Below are 18,208 nucleotides of genomic sequence, written 5' to 3'. Positions count from 1 at the left end.
ACTCTCTCCATATCAGGGGAGGGATAACTGTTACTCTCTCCATATCAGGGGAGGGATAACTGTTACTCTCTCCATAGGGGAGGGGATAACTGTTACTCTCTCCATATCAGGGGAGGGATAACTGTTACTCTCTCCATATCAGGGGAGGGATAATCAGGGGAGGGATAACTGTTACTCTCTCCATATCAGGGGAGGGATAACTGTTACTCCATATCAGGGGAGATAACTGTTACTCTCTCCATATCAGGGGAGGGATCAGGGAGGGATAACTCAAACTGTTACTCTCTCCATATCAGGGGAGGGATAACTGTTACTCTCTCCATATCAGGGGAGGGATAACTCTCCATATCAGGAGGGATAACTGTTACTCTCTCCATATCAGGGGAGGATAACTGTTACTCTCTCCATATCAGGAGGGATAACTGTTACTCTCTCCATATCAGGGGGTTACTCTCTCCATATCAGGGGATAACTGTTACTAACTGTTCTCCATATCAGGGGAGGGATAACTGTTACTCTCTCCATATCAGGGGAGGGATAACTGTTACTCTCTCCATATCAGGAGGGATAACTGTTACTCTCTCCATATCAGGGGAGGGATAACTGTTACTCTCTCCATATCAGGGGAGGGATAACTGTTACTCTCTCCATATCAGGGGAGGGATAACTGTTACTCTCTCCATATCAGGGGAGGGATAACTGTTACTCTCTCCATATCAGGGAGGGATAACTGTTACTCTCTCCATATCAGGGGAGGGATAACTGTTACTCTCTCCATATCAGGGGAGGGATAACTGTTACTCTCTCCATATCAGGGGAGGGATAACTGTTACTCTCTCCATATCAGGATAACTGGGGGAGGGATAACTGTTACTCTCTCCATATCAGGAGGGATAACTGTTACTCTCTCCATATCAGGGAGGGATAATAACTGTTACTCTCTCCATATCAGGGGAGGGATAACTGTTACTCTCCATATCAGGGGAGGGATAACTGTTACTCTCTCCATATCAGGGGAGGGATAACTGTTACTCTCTCCATATCAGGGGAGGGATAACTGTTACTCTCTCCATATCAGGGGAGGGATAACTGTTACTCTCTCCATATCAGGAGGGATAACTGTTACTCTCTCCATATCAGGGGAGGGATAACTGATTACTCTCTCCATATCAGGGGAGGGATAACTGTTACTCTCTCCATATCAGGGGGATAACTGTTACTCTCTCCATATCAGGGGAGGGATAACTGTTACTCTCCATATCAGGGGAGGGATAACTGTTACTCTCTCCATATCAGGGGAGGGATAACTCTCTCTCCATATCAGGGGGGGAGGGATAACTGTTACTCTCTCCATATCAGGGAGGGATAACTGTTACTCTCTCCATATCAGGGGAGGGATAACTGTTACTCTCTCCATATCAGGATAACTGTTACTCTCTCCATATCAGGAGGGATAACTGTTACTCTCTCCATATCAGGGGAGGGATAACTGTTACTCTCTCCATATCAGGGGAGGGATAACTGTTACTCTCTCCATATCAGGGGAGGGATAACTGTTACTCTCTCCATATCAGGGGAGGGGATAACTGTTACTCTCTCCATATCAGGGGAGGGATAACTGTTACTCTCTCCATATCAGGAGGGATAACTGTTACTCTCTCCATATCAGGGGAGGGATAACTGTTACTCTCTCCATATCATATCCATATCAGGGGAGGGATAACTGTTACTCTCCATATCAGGGAGGGATAACTGTTACTCTCCATATCAGGGAGGGATAACTGTTACTCTCTCCATATCAGGGGAGGGATAACTGTTACTCTCTCCATATCAGGGGAGGGATAACTGTTACTCTCTCCATATCAGGGGAGGGATAACTGTTACTCTCTCCATATCAGGGGAGGGATAACTCAAACTGTTACTCTCTCCATATCAGGGAGGGATAACTGTTACTCTCTCCATATCAGGGGAGGGATAACTGTTACTCTCTCCATATCAGGGGAGGGATACTCAAACTGTTACTCTCTCCATATCAGGGGAGGGATAACTGTTACTCCATATCAGGGGAGGATAACTGTTACTCTCTCCATATCAGGGGAGGGATAACTGTTACTCTCTCCATATCAGGAGGGATAACTGTTACTCTCTCCATATCAGGGGAGGGGTTACTCTCTCCATATCAGGGGAGGGATAACTGTTACTCTCTCCATATCAGGGGAGGGATAACTGTTACTCTCTCCATATCAGGGGAGGGATAACTGTTACTCTCTCCATATCAGGGGAGGGGGTTACTCTCTCCATATCAGGGGAGGGAACTGTTACTCTCTCCATATCAGGGGAGGGATAACTGTTACTCTCTCCATATCAGGGGAGGGATAACTGTTACTCTCTCCATATCAGGGGAGGGATAACTCAAACTGTTACTCTCTCCATATCAGGGGAGGGATAACTGTTACTCTCTCCATATCAGGGGAGGGATAACTCAAACTGTTACTCTCTCCATATCAGGGGAGGGATAACTGTTACTCTCTCCATATCAGGGGAGGGATAACTGTTACTCTCTCCATATCAGGGGAGGGATAACTGTTACTCTCTCCATATCAGGGGAGGGATAACTGTTACTCTCTCCATATCAGGGGAGGGATAACTGTTACTCTCTCCATATCAGGGGAGGGATAACTGTTACTCTCTCCATATCAGGGGAGGGATAACTGTTACTCTCTCCATATCAGGGGAGGGATAACTCAAACTGTTACTCTCTCCATATCAGGGGAGGGATAACTGTTACTCTCTCCATATCAGGGGAGGGATAACTGTTACTCTCCATATCAGGGGGGATCAAACTGTTACTCTCTCCATATCAGGGGAGGGATAACTGTTACTCTCTCCATATCAGGGGAGGGATAACTGTTACTCTCTCCATATCAGGGGAGGGATAACTGTTACTCTCTCCATATCAGGGGAGGGATAACTCAAACTGTTACTCTCTCCATATCAGGAGGGATAACTGTTACTCTCTCCATATCAGGGGAGGGATAACTGTTACTCTCTCCATATCAGGGGAGGGATAACTCAAACTGTTACTCTCTCCATATCAGGGGAGGGATAACTGTTACTCTCTCCATATCAGGGGAGGGATAACTGTTACTCTCTCCATATCAGGGGAGGGATAACTGTTACTCTCTCCATATCAGGGGAGGATAACTGGGGAGGGATAACTGTTACTCTCTCCATATCAGGGGAGGGTTACTCTCTCCATATCAGGGGAGGGATAACTCAAACTGTTACTCTCTCCATATCAGGGGAGGGATAACTGTTACTCTCTCCATATCAGGGGAGGGACCTCCTCCCCTCAAATGCCAAATGTCTCCGTTTTAGTTTTTTATTCCTCATATAGGAAATATAGTCTTCCCAGTGTCCTTTGTTGTCATTTGAGGCAGAGTGTAGTTGTCACAGAAATCAACCGTTCATAGAGGTCAATGAGTTTGAGAATGGTTTTACCTGAACCTAAGGTTACACTCTACAGAAACAATTCTCAATGCAGCCAGGTTGTTGACAGATGAGACAGAGTTTGAAGAGGGGCAATACGGAGGCAGGGGTTCTGGATTTGGGTGTGTGTGTTGGAATTGGCTATCAGGGTGTGAAAGACACCCAGTGATGCCCATTGAACCCCAAACCCCACTGTTCCTTATATCTAAATAATGAATTTGCCTCTCGATCTCTCTCTCTCCCTGCAGCCTCCTTCGGAAACCTTTCTTAGCTCGATCCCTTTCTCCTCCGCTGAAACAATACGTTACCAGTAGCTATGGTAGGACCTGCTCGCTCCAGATATGTGACAGCAGTACTGGGCTGTAAAAGGAGAGAACTGAAGAGAGAAGAGGGGGAGAGAAGAGTCTACTTTCTCCATGACAAACAGACTGAAGGAGGATTCCCATTCAACAAGGCCAAACTGGTTTAAAGGAGGAGCGACGGAGTGGGAGAGAAAGAGAACTGCTGAATAAAGGAGCACAGACTGTGACATAGAGAAAAGATGTATGAACTGACGTTGACAAATCAATTTGTCAAATCAAAGTTATATTATAACGACATGAGGTTCTTGGCTTCTTCTTTCATTGTGGATGAGAACTATTACTATTAATTAATGTAGTACATTGATTGATTGATCCAAGATGGGTGGAAAGGAAATGGGAAACCGAATGTCAATGTCTCTGTATGACTGTATCACAACCCTGTTCACAATGTATCTTTCCCTCTCGGCATTTTCATTTTGGAATATGTATATCGTTTTGATAGATCTAATTCATACAGTATAAAGTACATCATTGCCTACATGCGCACCCTCTCCCCAAAGCATATTCTCTTCCTTTCTTCTATAAAGCTGTGTCATGACGATGTACAGAATGTCACCTCCCAGATCATCGCTTTGTACTGTCGATGAACCATGTCTATGACAAACATATATATTTGAACGTTCTAGAGTAATATAATCTGTAGAGCTGAATATAATGTAGATCTATCTAAACATTTAGTGTTTTACCAACAGAGGGAATTGAAAGAACGTGCTATGATTTTGTGTAAATGTTTTTGCCATAGCTGTATTTGATAAAGCCATCATCGGTACAGGGTGTAGCTGGCCAGAAGGAATGGTTATTTTCTAGCAGTATGAGTCAAATGCCTACATCTCCCATGATGCAGAAATAGTATACTGTAGTCACAACTCTATTGTGTAAAAAAATATTTAGTGTATTTTCCCCTAATATCAGAACGTTAGTCCTTGAGGGCTATCCTGCAGGTTTTCTCTGTCTCTCTCTCTCTCTCTCTCTCTGTCTGTCTCGCTCCCTGTCTGTCTCTCTCTCTCTGTCTCTCTCTCCCTGTCTCTCTCTCTGTCTCTCTCTCCATGTCTCTGTCTCTCTCTCTCCCACTCCCTGTCTCTCTCTCCCTGTCTCTCTCTCTCTCTCTCTGTCTCTCTCTCTCTCTGTTTCTCTCTCTCTATCTGTCTCTCTGTCTCTCTAGGTCTCTCTCTCTGTCTCTCTCTGTTTCTGTCTGTCTTCTCTCTCTCTCTGTTTCTCTCTCTCTGTGTCTCTCTGTCTATATCTCTCTGCCTCTCTGTCTCTCTCTGTCTCTCTGTCTCTGTTTCTCTGTCTCTCTGTCTCTGTCTCTGTCTCTCTCTCTCTCTCTCTCTGTTTCTATCTATCTCTGTCTCTCTCTGTCACTCTCTCTGTATCTGTCTCTCTCTCTGTCTCTCTGTCTCTATCTCTCTGTCTCTCTCTGTCCCTTTATCTCTCTCTCTCTCTGTCTCTCTGTCTCTGTGTCTCTCTGTCTCTCTATCTCTGTGTCTCTCTCTCTGTGTCCCTTTGTCTCTCTCTGTCTCTGTCTCTCTGTCTGTCTCTCTGTCTCTCTCTCTCTGTCTCTGTCAAGTCTCTCTGTCTCTGTGTCTCTCTGTCTCTCTATCTCTGTGTCTCTCTCTGTGTCCCTTTGTCTCTCTCTGTCTCTGTCTCTCTGTCTGTCTCTCTGTCTCTGTCTCTCTCTCTGTCTCTCTCTCTGTCTCTCTCTCTCTGTCTCTGTGTCTCTCTGTCTCTCTATCTCTGTGTCTCTCTCTGTGTCATTTGTATCTCTCTGTCTCTCTGTCTCTCTCTGTCTCTCTCTCTGTCTCTCTCTCTCTCTGTCTCTCTCTGTCCCTTTGTCTCTCTGTCTCTCTCTCTGTCTCTCTGTCTCTGTCTGTCTCTCTGTCTCTCTGTCTCTCTGTCTCTCTCATTGATCAGTAAATGTAACTGATCACTAAGGTATGTTCCACACACCTGGTAGCCCAAGTACTCAATGTGTCATTGAAAGGCAACAGGGTATATACTGTAGAGCTGGAACTATTACTGTCACACTGGGAATGCAGACAGCCTACTGTTCCTGTGCTTCATAAACTAACTAGTAAACAGATACTCCACAGCATGACTGTGTTCAGTAAATTGGGATGCTGTGAAGAAAGACTACAAGGATATATGTGATTCTGTTTCACCAGAAAACTACAAAGTTTCAGTGCTCCTTTCAGAAATGATGGTAAAGGACTGGGACAGGTCTTCTAACTAGAAATGCAGTGAACTGAACTGTCCTGAGGAACAGGACTAGTGCCAAAGACAGTACAGTATGAAGACTAGTGCTCCTCTTAGCTAACTAGAAATACAGTGAACACACAGGCGACAGTGCTCCTCTTGGCAACGTTGAACTAGGCTAAGCTCATGTGCATAAACTTGTCATTGGACTGTAACAGTTCCTGTAGCTAACTATGTTCAACAGTGAACTACAAAGGACTGGGACAGTGCTCCTCTTAAATTAACAAAAATCAAAACTAACAAATCATTTTCTAACTAATCTATTTTATCTCATTTAGCTAACTCTCTAACCCCAAACTCTGTGCCTGGTCTGCTCCATTCCCCAGAAGTCTTGTGTTTACCTAACTACTGGGCATACTCCTCTCCTAGAATACCTCAAAGGACTGGGACCTCCTCTGCTCCATTCCCCAGAAGTGGGACAGTGCTCCTCTTTATAAACTGAACTACAAAAGGACTGGGGAGTACTCCTCTCCATACCTGAACTACAAAGGACCCTCCTCTGCTCCATTCCTCCCCTCCTCCTAGAAATACAGTGAACTACAAAGGACTGGGACAGTGCTCCTCTTAGCTAACTAGAAATACAGTGAACTACAAAGGACTCAGTGCTCCAGCTAATTGTTAAAACCAAATGAAGAATGCCTCAGTAAGAATGGGTACTTGGGTCATTTGCTCCTCTTAGCTAACTGGAAATACAGTGAACTACAAAGGACTGGGACAGTGCTCCTCTTAGCTAACTAGAAATACAGTGAGCTACAAAGGACTGGAACAGTGCTCCTCTTAGCTAACTAGAAATACAGTGAACTACAAAGGACTGGGACAGTGCTGATCTTAGCTAACTAGAAATACAGTGAACTACAAAGGACTGGGACAGTGCTCCTCTTAGCTAACTAGAAATACAGTGAACTACAAAGGACTTGGACAGTGCTCCTCTTAGCTAACTAGAAATACAGTGAACTACAAAGGACTGGGACAGTGCTCCTCTTAGCTAACTAGAAATACAGTGAACTACAAAGGACTGGGACAGTGCTCCTCTTAGCTAACTAGAAATACAGTGAACTACAAAGGACTGGGACAGTGCTCCTCTTAGCTAACTAGAAATACAGTGAACTACAAAGGACTGGGACAGTGCTCCTCTTAGCTAACTAGAAATACAGTGAACTACAAAGGACTGGGACAGTGCTCCTCTTAGCTAACTAGAAATACAGTGAACTACAAAGGACTGGGACAGTGCTCCTCTTAGCTAACTAGAAATACAGTGAACTACAAAGGACTGGGACAGTGCTCCTCTTAGCTAACTAGAAATACAGTGAACTACAAAGGACTGGGACAGTGCTCCTCTTAGCTAACTAGAAATACAGTGAACTACAAAGGACTGGGACAGTGCTCCTCTTAGCTAACTAGAAATACAGTGAACTACAAAGGACTGGGACAGTGCTCCTCTTAGCTAACTAGAAATACAGTGAACTACAAAGGACTGGGACAGTGCTCCTCTTAGCTAACTAGAAATACAGTGAACTACAAAGGACTGGGACAGTGCTCCTCTTAGCTAACTAGAAATACAGTGAACTACAAAGGACTGGGACAGTGCTCCTCTTAGCTAACTAGAAATACAGTGAACTACAAAGGACTGGGACAGTGCTCCTCTTAGCTAACTAGAAATACAGTGAACTACAAAGGACTGGGACAGTGCTCCTCTTAGCTAACTAGAAATACAGTGAACTACAAAGGACTGGGACAGTGCTCCTCTTAGCTAACTAGAAATACACTGAACTACAAAGGACTGGGACAGTGCTCCTCTTAGCTAACTAGAAATACAGTGAACTACAAAGGACTGGGACAGTGCTCCTCTTAGCTAACTAGAAATACAGTGAACTACAAAGGACTGGGACAGTGCTCCTCTTAGCTAACTAGAAATACAGTGAACTACAAAGGACTGGGACAGTGCTCCTCTTAGCTAACTAGAAATACAGTGAACTACAAAGGACTGGGACAGTGCTCCTCTTAGCTAACTAGAAATACACTGAACTACAAAGGACTGGGACAGTGCTCCTCTTAGCTAACTAGAAATACAGTGAACTACAAAGGACTGGGACAGTGCTCCTCTTAGCTAACTAGAAATACAGTGAACTACAAAGGACTGGGACAGTGCTCCTCTTAGCTAACTAGAAATACAGTGAACTACAAAGGACTGGGACAGTGCTCCTCTTAGCTAACTAGAAATACAGTGAACTACAAAGGACTGGGACAGTGCTCCTCTTAGCTAACTAGAAATACACTGAACTACAAAGGACTGGGACAGTGCTCCTCTTAGCTAACTAGAAATACACTGAACTACAAAGGACTGGGACAGTGCTCCTCTTAGCTAACTAGAAATACACTGAACTACAAAGGACTGGGACACTGACACATTTTGATGTTGTTTTGGCTCTGTGCCTCAGCACTTGGATTTGAAATGATACAATAAGGTTAAAGTGCAGACTGTCAGCTTTCATTTAGAAATTATATTTAGAAATTACATTTAGAAATTACATTTAGAAATTATAATTAGAAATTGCAGCACTTTTGTTTGTCCCCCCATTTAGAGACCAAAAGTATTGGCACAAATGCACTTACTGTACTTACACTGAGGGAAAAAAGTATTTGATCCCCTACTGATTTTGTACATTTGCCCAATGACTATAATTTTAATGGTAGGTTTATTTGAACAGTGAGACAGAATAACAACAAAAAAATCCAGAAAAACGCATGTCAAAAATGTTATATATTGATATTTTAATGAGGGAAATGTTCTGATAAGGTGATGCTGATGTAGGCCTAATGTTGAGTCAGTCAAATTCCCCCTCAGGAAGTTGGAGCATTTTGAAAACTGTAACTGCCATTCCCTGACTGTAAACATCTAGAGTCTTGAATGATATCAAACAATGTAGCCAACCAAGACGTTTTATGTCCCGTTATCTGCTGTTCTCTGGATATGGGCATGTTTCCCTCTTCCTTGTCCCTTTGCGCACTAGTGACTCCTTGTGCTGGGCCGGGTGCCTGCAAGCTGACCTCGGTTGCCAGCTGGACAGTGTTTCATCCAGCACATTGGTGTGGCTGGCTTTCCGATTAAGTGAACAGGGTTGTTTTTCAGAGGACGCATGGCTCTCAACCTTCACCTCTCCCAAGTCCGTAGGGGAGTTGCAGCGATGGGACAAGACTGTAACTACCAATTGGATATTGGGGAGAAAAAGGGGTAAAAGTACAAACATCTCTATATAATAGATGAAGAGCAAAAAAAGAAACAGAGAGGAAGTGGGGGGAGAAAAACAGAGACTGGGAGGGATATCACATCCTATCCAGACGAAGGCACCTTGCACCAGTGCCTTTATCTGTCACTCAGTGGATGGGTAAGTGAATACCAAGCAGTTCCCCCTGTCACCATCCTGTCTGCAAGCCTGCATGGTTTACTGCTGGGAGACAATTACTAGGTGATACCAAGCATCTCCCTGCCTAATTACATGTAAATCCTTATCGTGTTGATGATTTTATGGTAAACAAGTCCGGTCAACAGTGTGACGGTCTCATCATGGGCAGAGGTAGAGGTGATAGAGCGTATAGCTGTGGAGCAGGTAGGTAGGGAGATAGTGTTTCTAACCTGTGATTGTGTATTCATTTCTCTCTCACCTTTTCACTCTTTCTTATTCCAACGCCTGTCTTTTTCAAACGTTGGCTTATAGGGCTCCACCTGACAGCTTTTATGAGCCATTAACCAGGCTTGTGCTCAGCAGAGAGGAGGGGAGGAGTAAATCAATGCCTGTATTAGGGATTTATGGTCTGTCAACCAGGAGCCTTCCATAACCATTCATTAGGCTGAATTATAACCCAGACCAGGGGAACAGTAGAAGGTAGCTTAAAATACTGGGACACTCCTCTACATCTGCATGATGGATTGACTGCTATCACTTAGCACTGTGGTCTAATACAGGTACCTGCCAAAATAAAGGAAACACCAACATTTAGCGTCTTAGTAGGGCGTTGTGCCACCACGAGCCACCAGCTTCAACGTGCCTTGGCATGGATTCTACAAGTGTCTGGAACTCTATCGGAGGGATGTGACTCCATTCTTCCACGAGAGATTCCATCATTTGGTGTTGTGTTGATGGTGGAGGAAAACACTAGTCTAGAATCTCCCAGTGTTTTATTGGGCTGAGATCTGGTGACTGAGACACACACACACACACACACACACACACACACACACACACACACACACACACACACCCTTTAAACCCCCTGTGCTCCTTTGAGACCCCTCTTTCAAAGTCACTGAGATCTCTTCTTCTAGCTGGTAGCCTAAAACAATGGACAACTGGGCATTTGTATATATGACACTAAGGATGTTAATTGCTTAATTGACTGAGAAACCACACTTGTGTGGAAGCACCTGCTTTCAATATACTTTGTATACCTAGTATACTCAAGTGTTTCCTTTATTTTGGCAGTTACCTGTATGTCGTAGGAGAGAAGGAAGATTGCTGGATGGGGTAAAACATCCCCATTTGTTTGAGATTGAGGACTGACAATTTCTGCTAATGAGCACTAAGGTAACCTGCCGAAATTACTACAGACCCGTAGCACTCACATCTGTAGCCATGAAGTGCTTTGAAAGGCTGGTAATGGCTCACATTAACACCATTAACACCATTATCCCAGAAACCCTAGACACACTCCAATTTGCATACCTTTCAAACAGATCCACAGATGATGCAATCTCTATTGTACTCCACACTGCCCTTTCCCACCTGGACAAAAATAAAACCTATATGAGAATGCTATTCATTGACTACAGCTCTGCGTTCATCACCATAGTACCCTCAACGCTCATCACTAAGCTAAGGTCCCACCCTCTGCAACTGGGTCCTGGACTTCCTGACGGGCCGTCCCCAGGTGGTGAGGGTAGGTAGCAACACATTTGCCAAGCTGATCCTCAACACTGGAGCCCCTCAGGGGTGCGTGCTCAGTCCCCTCCTGTACTCCCTGTTCACCCGAAACTGCATGGCCATGCATGACTCCAACATCATCATTAAGTTTGCAGACAACACAACAATGGTAGGCCTGATCACCGACAACGATGAAACAGCCCATAGGGAGGAGGTCAGAGACCTAGGCTGGTGGTGCCAGAATAACAACCTCTCCCTCAACTTAATCAAAACAAAGGAGATGATTGTGGACTAGAGGAAAAGGAGGACCCTAGCACGCCCCCATTCTCACCGACGGGGCTGTAGTGGAGCAGGTTGGGAGCTTCAAGTTCCTCGGTGTCCACATCAACAACAAACTAGAATGGTCCAAACACACCAAGACAGTTGTGAAGAGGGCAAAACAAAACCTATTCCTCCTCGGGAAACTAAAAAGATTTGTCATGGGTCCTGAGATCCTCAAAAGGTTCTACAGCTGCAACATTGAGAGCATCCTGACTGGTTGCATCACTACCTGGTACGGCAACTGCTCAGCCTCCGACCGCAAGGCACTACAGATGGTAGTGCGTACAGACCAGTACATCACTGGGGCTAAGCTGCCTGCCATCCAGGTCCTCTACACCAGGCGGTGACAGAGGAAGGCCCTAAATATTGTCAAAGACCCCAGCTACCCCAGTCATAGACTGTTCTCTCTGCTCCCGTATGGCAAGCGGTACCGGAGAGACAAGTCTAGGACCAAAATGCTTCTCAACAGTTTTTACCCCCAAGCCATAAGAACAGGTAATCAAATAGCTACCCAGACTATTTGCATTGTGTCCCACCACCCATAGCATGGGTTGGTCACTTCCATAGCAATATATTGAATTATAACCACCAAAAATGTCTTCCTTAACTGTCAATCGCATCCACTTATTGTTTAATTTGTTTGCCAAAAGGTTCAAGTCATTAATTTGTACATTTGGAAAAGTGGGAACAACCTCATAATATAACAAGGTGTTCTTAATAAAGTAAAGGAAATGGAATTGCTTTGTAAACCTTAATATATTATATCTGAGTAATATTAACCTGAAATGTACCAATGAACTCATCAAACGGCAGAAACTCCCCAGTGTTGTCTAACAAATGGAATGGATTTGAAAAAGGAATGAATAGCTCTATTATTCCAAATCAATGGGTCAATTGTGCTAGAATATTATTTTCCAGAAAAATTAAATTTGCAAAAACCTGGAGGGTTGAAATCACATTTCATTGGGAATGTTCAAGTCCACCAAGTTTATTAAACAGACTGTTAGAGATATGATATAGGTAGGATTAGACATTATTTCAACAATTTAATTCTAAAATTACCCACTAATGACTCAAAATGAATAGCCTGTAAACCTACACAATCATAGTCTTTCACTAATTGAAATGTCTGAATATTTAATATGCATTTTTTCCTCCAAATAAATCTAAATATAACAGAATTGTTTTATGTTATTAGAAGAAAGAAAAAGGGGGCTGATGGGTAAATGATTCTAGATAAACGGATAAAATAATGATTCTAGACCATCAGTCTTGGATAAAATAATACAACCCAAAATTGAGATATATCACATTGCAGCCACTGACTTAATGAAACAATTATGGAATTAATCCTATTATCCATGTTTAAAGATTCTCTATCTAACATGTTTTTAGTGATAACAATTCCTAAATATTTAACTTCCTTTTTAACTGGTATGGAGGCAATGTTGACAGAGTCACAGCAATGAATTGGCATGAGATCACATTTGTTAAGGTTGAGAGTCAACCCAGAGGCCATAGAAAATGTCTTCATTGTGTCAATAGCCAAGGGAATAGACACTCTATCCTTTAGGAAAAGGGCAGCATCATCTGCAAATTGACTGATATTTTTATCTATACCAAAAATACGGATCCCTTTTTAATGCTCAGATTTGTTAAGAAATATGGCTGGTGATCTGTGGCTAAAATAAATAAAAGAGGGGAGATTAGACAACCCTGTCTAATTCCTCTAGCAATAGAGAAATGAGTGTTACGACTTCTATGAATGGTGAGTGGAGGAGTCAAGCGCAGAGAGCAGGTAATTCCGTACGTGGATCTTTTATTCCAACGACAGCGGAGACACGGACATGCAAAACACAAGGGCGCATGAAACAACCCGTCTAAAATACACAGGACAAAAACTGTCCGGTAAAATAGCGATCACACTAAATACACCAACACCAAATAAACAGAGAACAAGCCCGCACAATACCCAGTGGGCCTAGTGTACTTAAATAGCCTATAAACAAAACTAACTCAAAACAGGTGTACCAATTAGACCCAATTAACAGAAACATAAGGAAAGGGAATCGATGGCAGCTAATAGGCCGGCGGGGACGACGACCACCGAGCGCCGCCCGAACAGTAAGAGGCACCATCTTCGGCGGAGATTCGTGACAATGAGGGGATGATCCATTATTCATAGCCACCAAACTGCTAGTATCAGTATACATTACCCTTATCACTTTACAGAAAATCTCCCCAAACCCAAAAGTAGAGTTCTAAATATAAAGTTGTAAAGTGTCAAAATCCCTTAAAAACTATCTAAAAACAACATAAAGCCATCATCTTCCATTAACTCACTGTAATCTAAAATTTCCAATACCAATAGTATACAGTTATGAATACTCCTTCCTTTAGTGATTGATTGAGTTTCACTGATGATATCATCAAGGCCTTGTTTCAGCCTATTGGCAGAGACATGGGCTAGTAACTTATTGTCAGTTGCCAACAACGTGATTGGTCTCCAATTGTCCAGGTAAAGAGAGACCTTCTTTGGTTTGGGTATAAGAACTATTACGGTGTTATTTACATAAATGGATGCAGTACTATTCCTAGTCTGCATACACTTCTCCAAATTAAAGAAATCATGTTTTTTCCACATTTTTCAATTCATTTGGCCTTTGAACGGATCAAGGCACCCTTTGCCTTATCGTTGTATATGTCGTGCAGGCCAAATTGGCATTTAGCAAGCTTGGCTTTTTCATCTTCATTTAAGTCAAGTTTATTGCTCAGCCTGTTAATATCAACAATAATATCCATCTGCTTGGAAAATCTTTTCCAAACTAGCATTTTACCAGTAATGATGGCAAGACATCGAATTCAGAATTGAATAATTTACCATTTGTTAGTATAAGTAAGAGCAGAATCGAGACAGACTTCTCTGATAAGATCTTTAGACTTTAAACAAAACGACTCATTCTTTGAAAGAGAGTTACATTTCCAGTATGCTTAAGGATATCAAAACAAAAGAATAATGGAACAACGCTCTGTCAGAGGAGCTGAGGATATACTACACTGACAAGATTCATAAGATTGAAAGATACCAACCAATAATCAATTCTAGATTTGAATTGTCTGTCGCTTCTCCAGTGGTATGACATTGTGGCCTGTCTATATTTTAGTCACACAAGCGTCACAACCCAGTATTGAGGCATCCCTACTGGATATTTCATAGATATGTGATGGGGTAGACAACAATCGTAGAGCAACTTAAGAAAGCTGGCAATAATGAATGTAGCTACACACTCTAAAGTCATAGTCATGTCTCACCAGTAAGCAGTGGTGTAAAGTACTGGAGTAAAAATACTTTTAAGTACTACCTTTAAGTACTACCTTTAAGTACTCAAGTCGTTTTTGGGGTATCTGTACTTTACTATTTATATTTTTGACAACTTTTATTTTTACTTCACTACATTCCTAAAGACAATATTGTACTTTTTACTCCATATATTTTCCCTGACAACCAAAAGTACTCGCCACATTTTGAATGCTTAGCAGGACAGGAAAACGGTCCAATTCACGCCCTTATCAAGAGAACACGTGGAGAACACAACAATCTCAGAGTGTTGGAGTGTGAACCTGGCTGTCCGTACATTTTAAAAACAAGAAAATGGTGCTGTCTGCTTTGCTTAATATAAGGAATTTTAAATGATTTACTTTTGATACTTAAGTATATTTAAAACCAAATACTTTTACTCAAGTAGTATTTTACTGACTGACTTTCACTTTTACTTGAGTAAAGAACATGTTTACAGTGGCGTTTAAATACAAATCAAATTGACTGTACAACTTTCATAACAGTTACACACCAATAAAAATAAATGTACAAAGATTAGACTGCTGGCCTTACTAAGTCGATAGGAACATTAGCCCAAGCTATTTCGGAGGGATATCACACCTTCTATTAAGGTATCTATACTTTTACTGAAGTATGACAATTAGGTACTTTTTCCACCACTGTCAGTAACTACTTCAAAGAGTGGTGGAAAGTAGCATACATTTTACACCTATGACCCTGCTTGGGCTCTGATACAGCCCTGAAATAAGTATAGCCTGCCCTCTGCTGGGGGTTTGGGGGAACAGCCAGTGTACACAGATGACATCATTGTTTCTGATGATTCCATTTATAGGAAATATTAGGTCATGCTGCCTGACACCAATCACACCCTGAGAGAGAGCTGAAGTCTCCTCTGGTTGTGTGAGCCCACTGCATGTGGCTATGATACCACATCCACTGTAAGTGGCCTTGATTCAGTGGATACAGAAGTAGACCTACAGGCCACATACATTAGACCTAAATATCATTAGCTGAGTCACAGGGGAACATTTAGCCGCTCGTACAGAAACTTGCTGACAGAAATATAACAATAATTACGATGATAATCATCATCATAAATAATCGTTTATTAGCGGGGAAAATAAGCAAAACTTTCAGGTGACCTTGGTTTTCGAAATTGATTTGTTGTTTTTTTGAATAAAATGACACCACGGCAATGCTCAACCATAATACTCTTCATATCATCCCGTCATTTATTTCACATTCTATATCAAATTGATTGATCTGATAAGAGCTGAGAAAGCCTATTCAATTCTGTCCCAGTATCATTATGCAAGTTTTGATTGCTACCCTAGCAGTGGTTTGGATTGACTGGATGATACCCACGAAACAGCCCGAAAACACATTACAATCCAGGGGTTATTTTTGCCGTGCGTTCAACTGGCTACCTGAAACTGTGTTTAACGATAAAAGCAGAATGTTTAGTAATATTAGGAGTACCACATTAAAACGCTTAATCAAGCCTGGTTTTAAGAATTTGGCCTTAACCCCTTTTCGTCATGAACGAACGGCGTTACTTCGGATGAGCGGTATCATACCGTCAGGTTTGTACCGGGTTTATTAGTCAGAACCCCCGAATATTATTTGCGCGATAACATTCATAATAAACGCGAGAGTTTGAAAGTTGCCTGAAGGCTGTAGTTGCAACTGTCAAAGGTAATGGAAACGCGCATAAACCAACACACTACTTACTATATTACTGTACACGGCCGAGAAGATAATACCCGTATTAAAACACAGAGGTCAGGACCTGCCTGCAGACGGCAACGAACGCGACCGAGGTCGAATCTTTTCGTTCCTTTTTTCCGCCGGTTCGTTTTCTTTTACTCGAACTAACTCTCGTGCAGCTTTTGAAAATTACTGCACTAAACATATTTTTGTGCCTCCCTTTAGCTCCAGCCAGCGCAATGATTTGTTATACTCCTCCTTCGTATTAAAGTCGCCATTTTGCTTCACTGCCCAGATTAAACCTTGTATTTAAAATATTATCTTCAAGGAGTCGGAGCCGTCTCGATCTTTCCTGCCTGCTGGTTTCATACGCGTTGAGATTCCAACGAGACGATTGAGGTTGAATACGTGCCTCGTGGTTGACATATTCATGCATGAGAGGGGGGCAAGTGAAGGCTGGAAAACGGGTGAAAGTCTTTAGGATTTCAATAGGAATTTCCCTTTTCCTCCTCCCGTTCTCTCGTCTTCATCGCCCCGTCCTCCTCTTTCCTCGGATTCACAGAGGAGGCTCAGGACCGACCGTGACGACTGGCAGTCCGCCTGCACCGACGCTCAACACGGCAGGTGTGATTGCCATGTAAGACCGGGAAAGGCGCAGCCCTACGGCCTGACCCGTACGTGGGTGACCCGGGCCACCCAGCTGCTGGAGCTGGGTGACTCCGACAATTCCAGGTAGGTGTGGTCTTCTAGAAGACAACGTCCCGATTATATTCAGCACCGGAAACACTGGCCAGTAGCGTTCAAATGCACCAATGTGGCACATTTCCATACGCAAACAATGTTGCCGCAATGTAACCATCTAGAGTAAAACAGACGCAACTCAACCTGCCGTTTTCACCCAGATATGTCACATGGACCAAGAGGTGAATATGGCAGGTTGTGTTAGATGTTTGACTGTGTGCCTGTGCAGCCTTCAAACATGTAAGTGTTAAACTCCCCAAATAGCTCAACTCTTTTACTTTGCTGCTGTTACTTTTGTTAATTCCTTTGTCGGCTTTCATTTGATTCCATAGTAGGATTCTGGGTTTCCGCTTTGGTTGCAGCCAGCTGTATCATGTCCTGGTTTCTAACTGTCATGAACTGGAAAGTAGGGTATCAAATGTAGGCAATACTACTAAAGTAGCCGTATAATAGTTGCAAGGTAGCAGTAACAGTGTTGTATAACAGTAATATACATAACTGTATACGACAAACCTTTTTCAACATCTGAAGCAAAATCACTCTTTGGAACATGCAGGAGGTTTGAGTTTGCTCCACGGTATTGATCAACGCCCCTCAATCACCAGCCAATCTAGGGAGGTTTGAGTTTGCTCCACAGTATTGATCAACGCCCCTCAAGCACCAGCCAATCTAGGGAGGTTTGAGTTTGCTCCACGGTATTGATCAACGCCCCTCAATCACCAGCCAATCTAGGGAGGTTTGAGTTTGCTCCACGGTATTGATCAACGCCCCTCAAGCACCAGCCAATCTAGGGAGGTTTGAGTTTGCTCCACGGTATTGATCAATGCCCCTCAATCACCAGCCAATCTAGGGAGGTTTGAGTTTGTGCCACAGTATTGATCAACGCCCTCAATCACCAGCCAATCTAGGGAGGTTTGAGTTGCTCCACGGTATTTGCTCAAGCACCAGCCCACGGTATTGATCAATGCCCCTCAATCACCAGCCAATCTAGGGAGGTTTGAGTTTGTGCCACAGTATTGATCAACGCCCCTCAAGCACCAGCCAATCTAGGGAGGTTTGAGTTTGCCCCTCAAGCA

At 43.1% G+C, this 18,208-nt stretch overlaps 2 protein-coding genes across 2 annotated transcripts in view; both read left to right on the top strand.

Moving 5' to 3' along the window:
* Positions 1-4,845, top strand: part of LOC135559083 (sterile alpha motif domain-containing protein 10-like) — a 125,343-nt gene extending 120,498 nt beyond the window's left edge. The window contains exon 5 of the mRNA XM_064993450.1: positions 3,738-4,845. Coding sequence (XP_064849522.1) covers positions 3,738-3,760 — 23 coding nt within the window. The 3' untranslated portion in view covers positions 3,761-4,845. The remainder of the gene's footprint in view (positions 1-3,737) is intronic.
* An 11,484-nt stretch (positions 4,846-16,329) lies between these two features.
* LOC135559082 (zinc finger protein 512B-like) overlaps positions 16,330-18,208 on the top strand; it is a 94,310-nt gene continuing 92,431 nt past the window's right edge. Inside the window, exon 1 of the mRNA XM_064993449.1 lies at positions 16,330-17,123. The gene's annotated coding sequence lies outside the window, so the exon portion shown is untranslated. The remainder of the gene's footprint in view (positions 17,124-18,208) is intronic.

This window comes from Oncorhynchus masou, chromosome 17, assembly GCF_036934945.1.
Source record: "Oncorhynchus masou masou isolate Uvic2021 chromosome 17, UVic_Omas_1.1, whole genome shotgun sequence".
Classification (NCBI taxonomy): domain Eukaryota; kingdom Metazoa; phylum Chordata; class Actinopteri; order Salmoniformes; family Salmonidae; genus Oncorhynchus; species Oncorhynchus masou.
The sequence above is the reverse complement of the archived record's forward strand: the minus strand, read 5'-3'. Positions and strand labels throughout refer to the sequence as shown.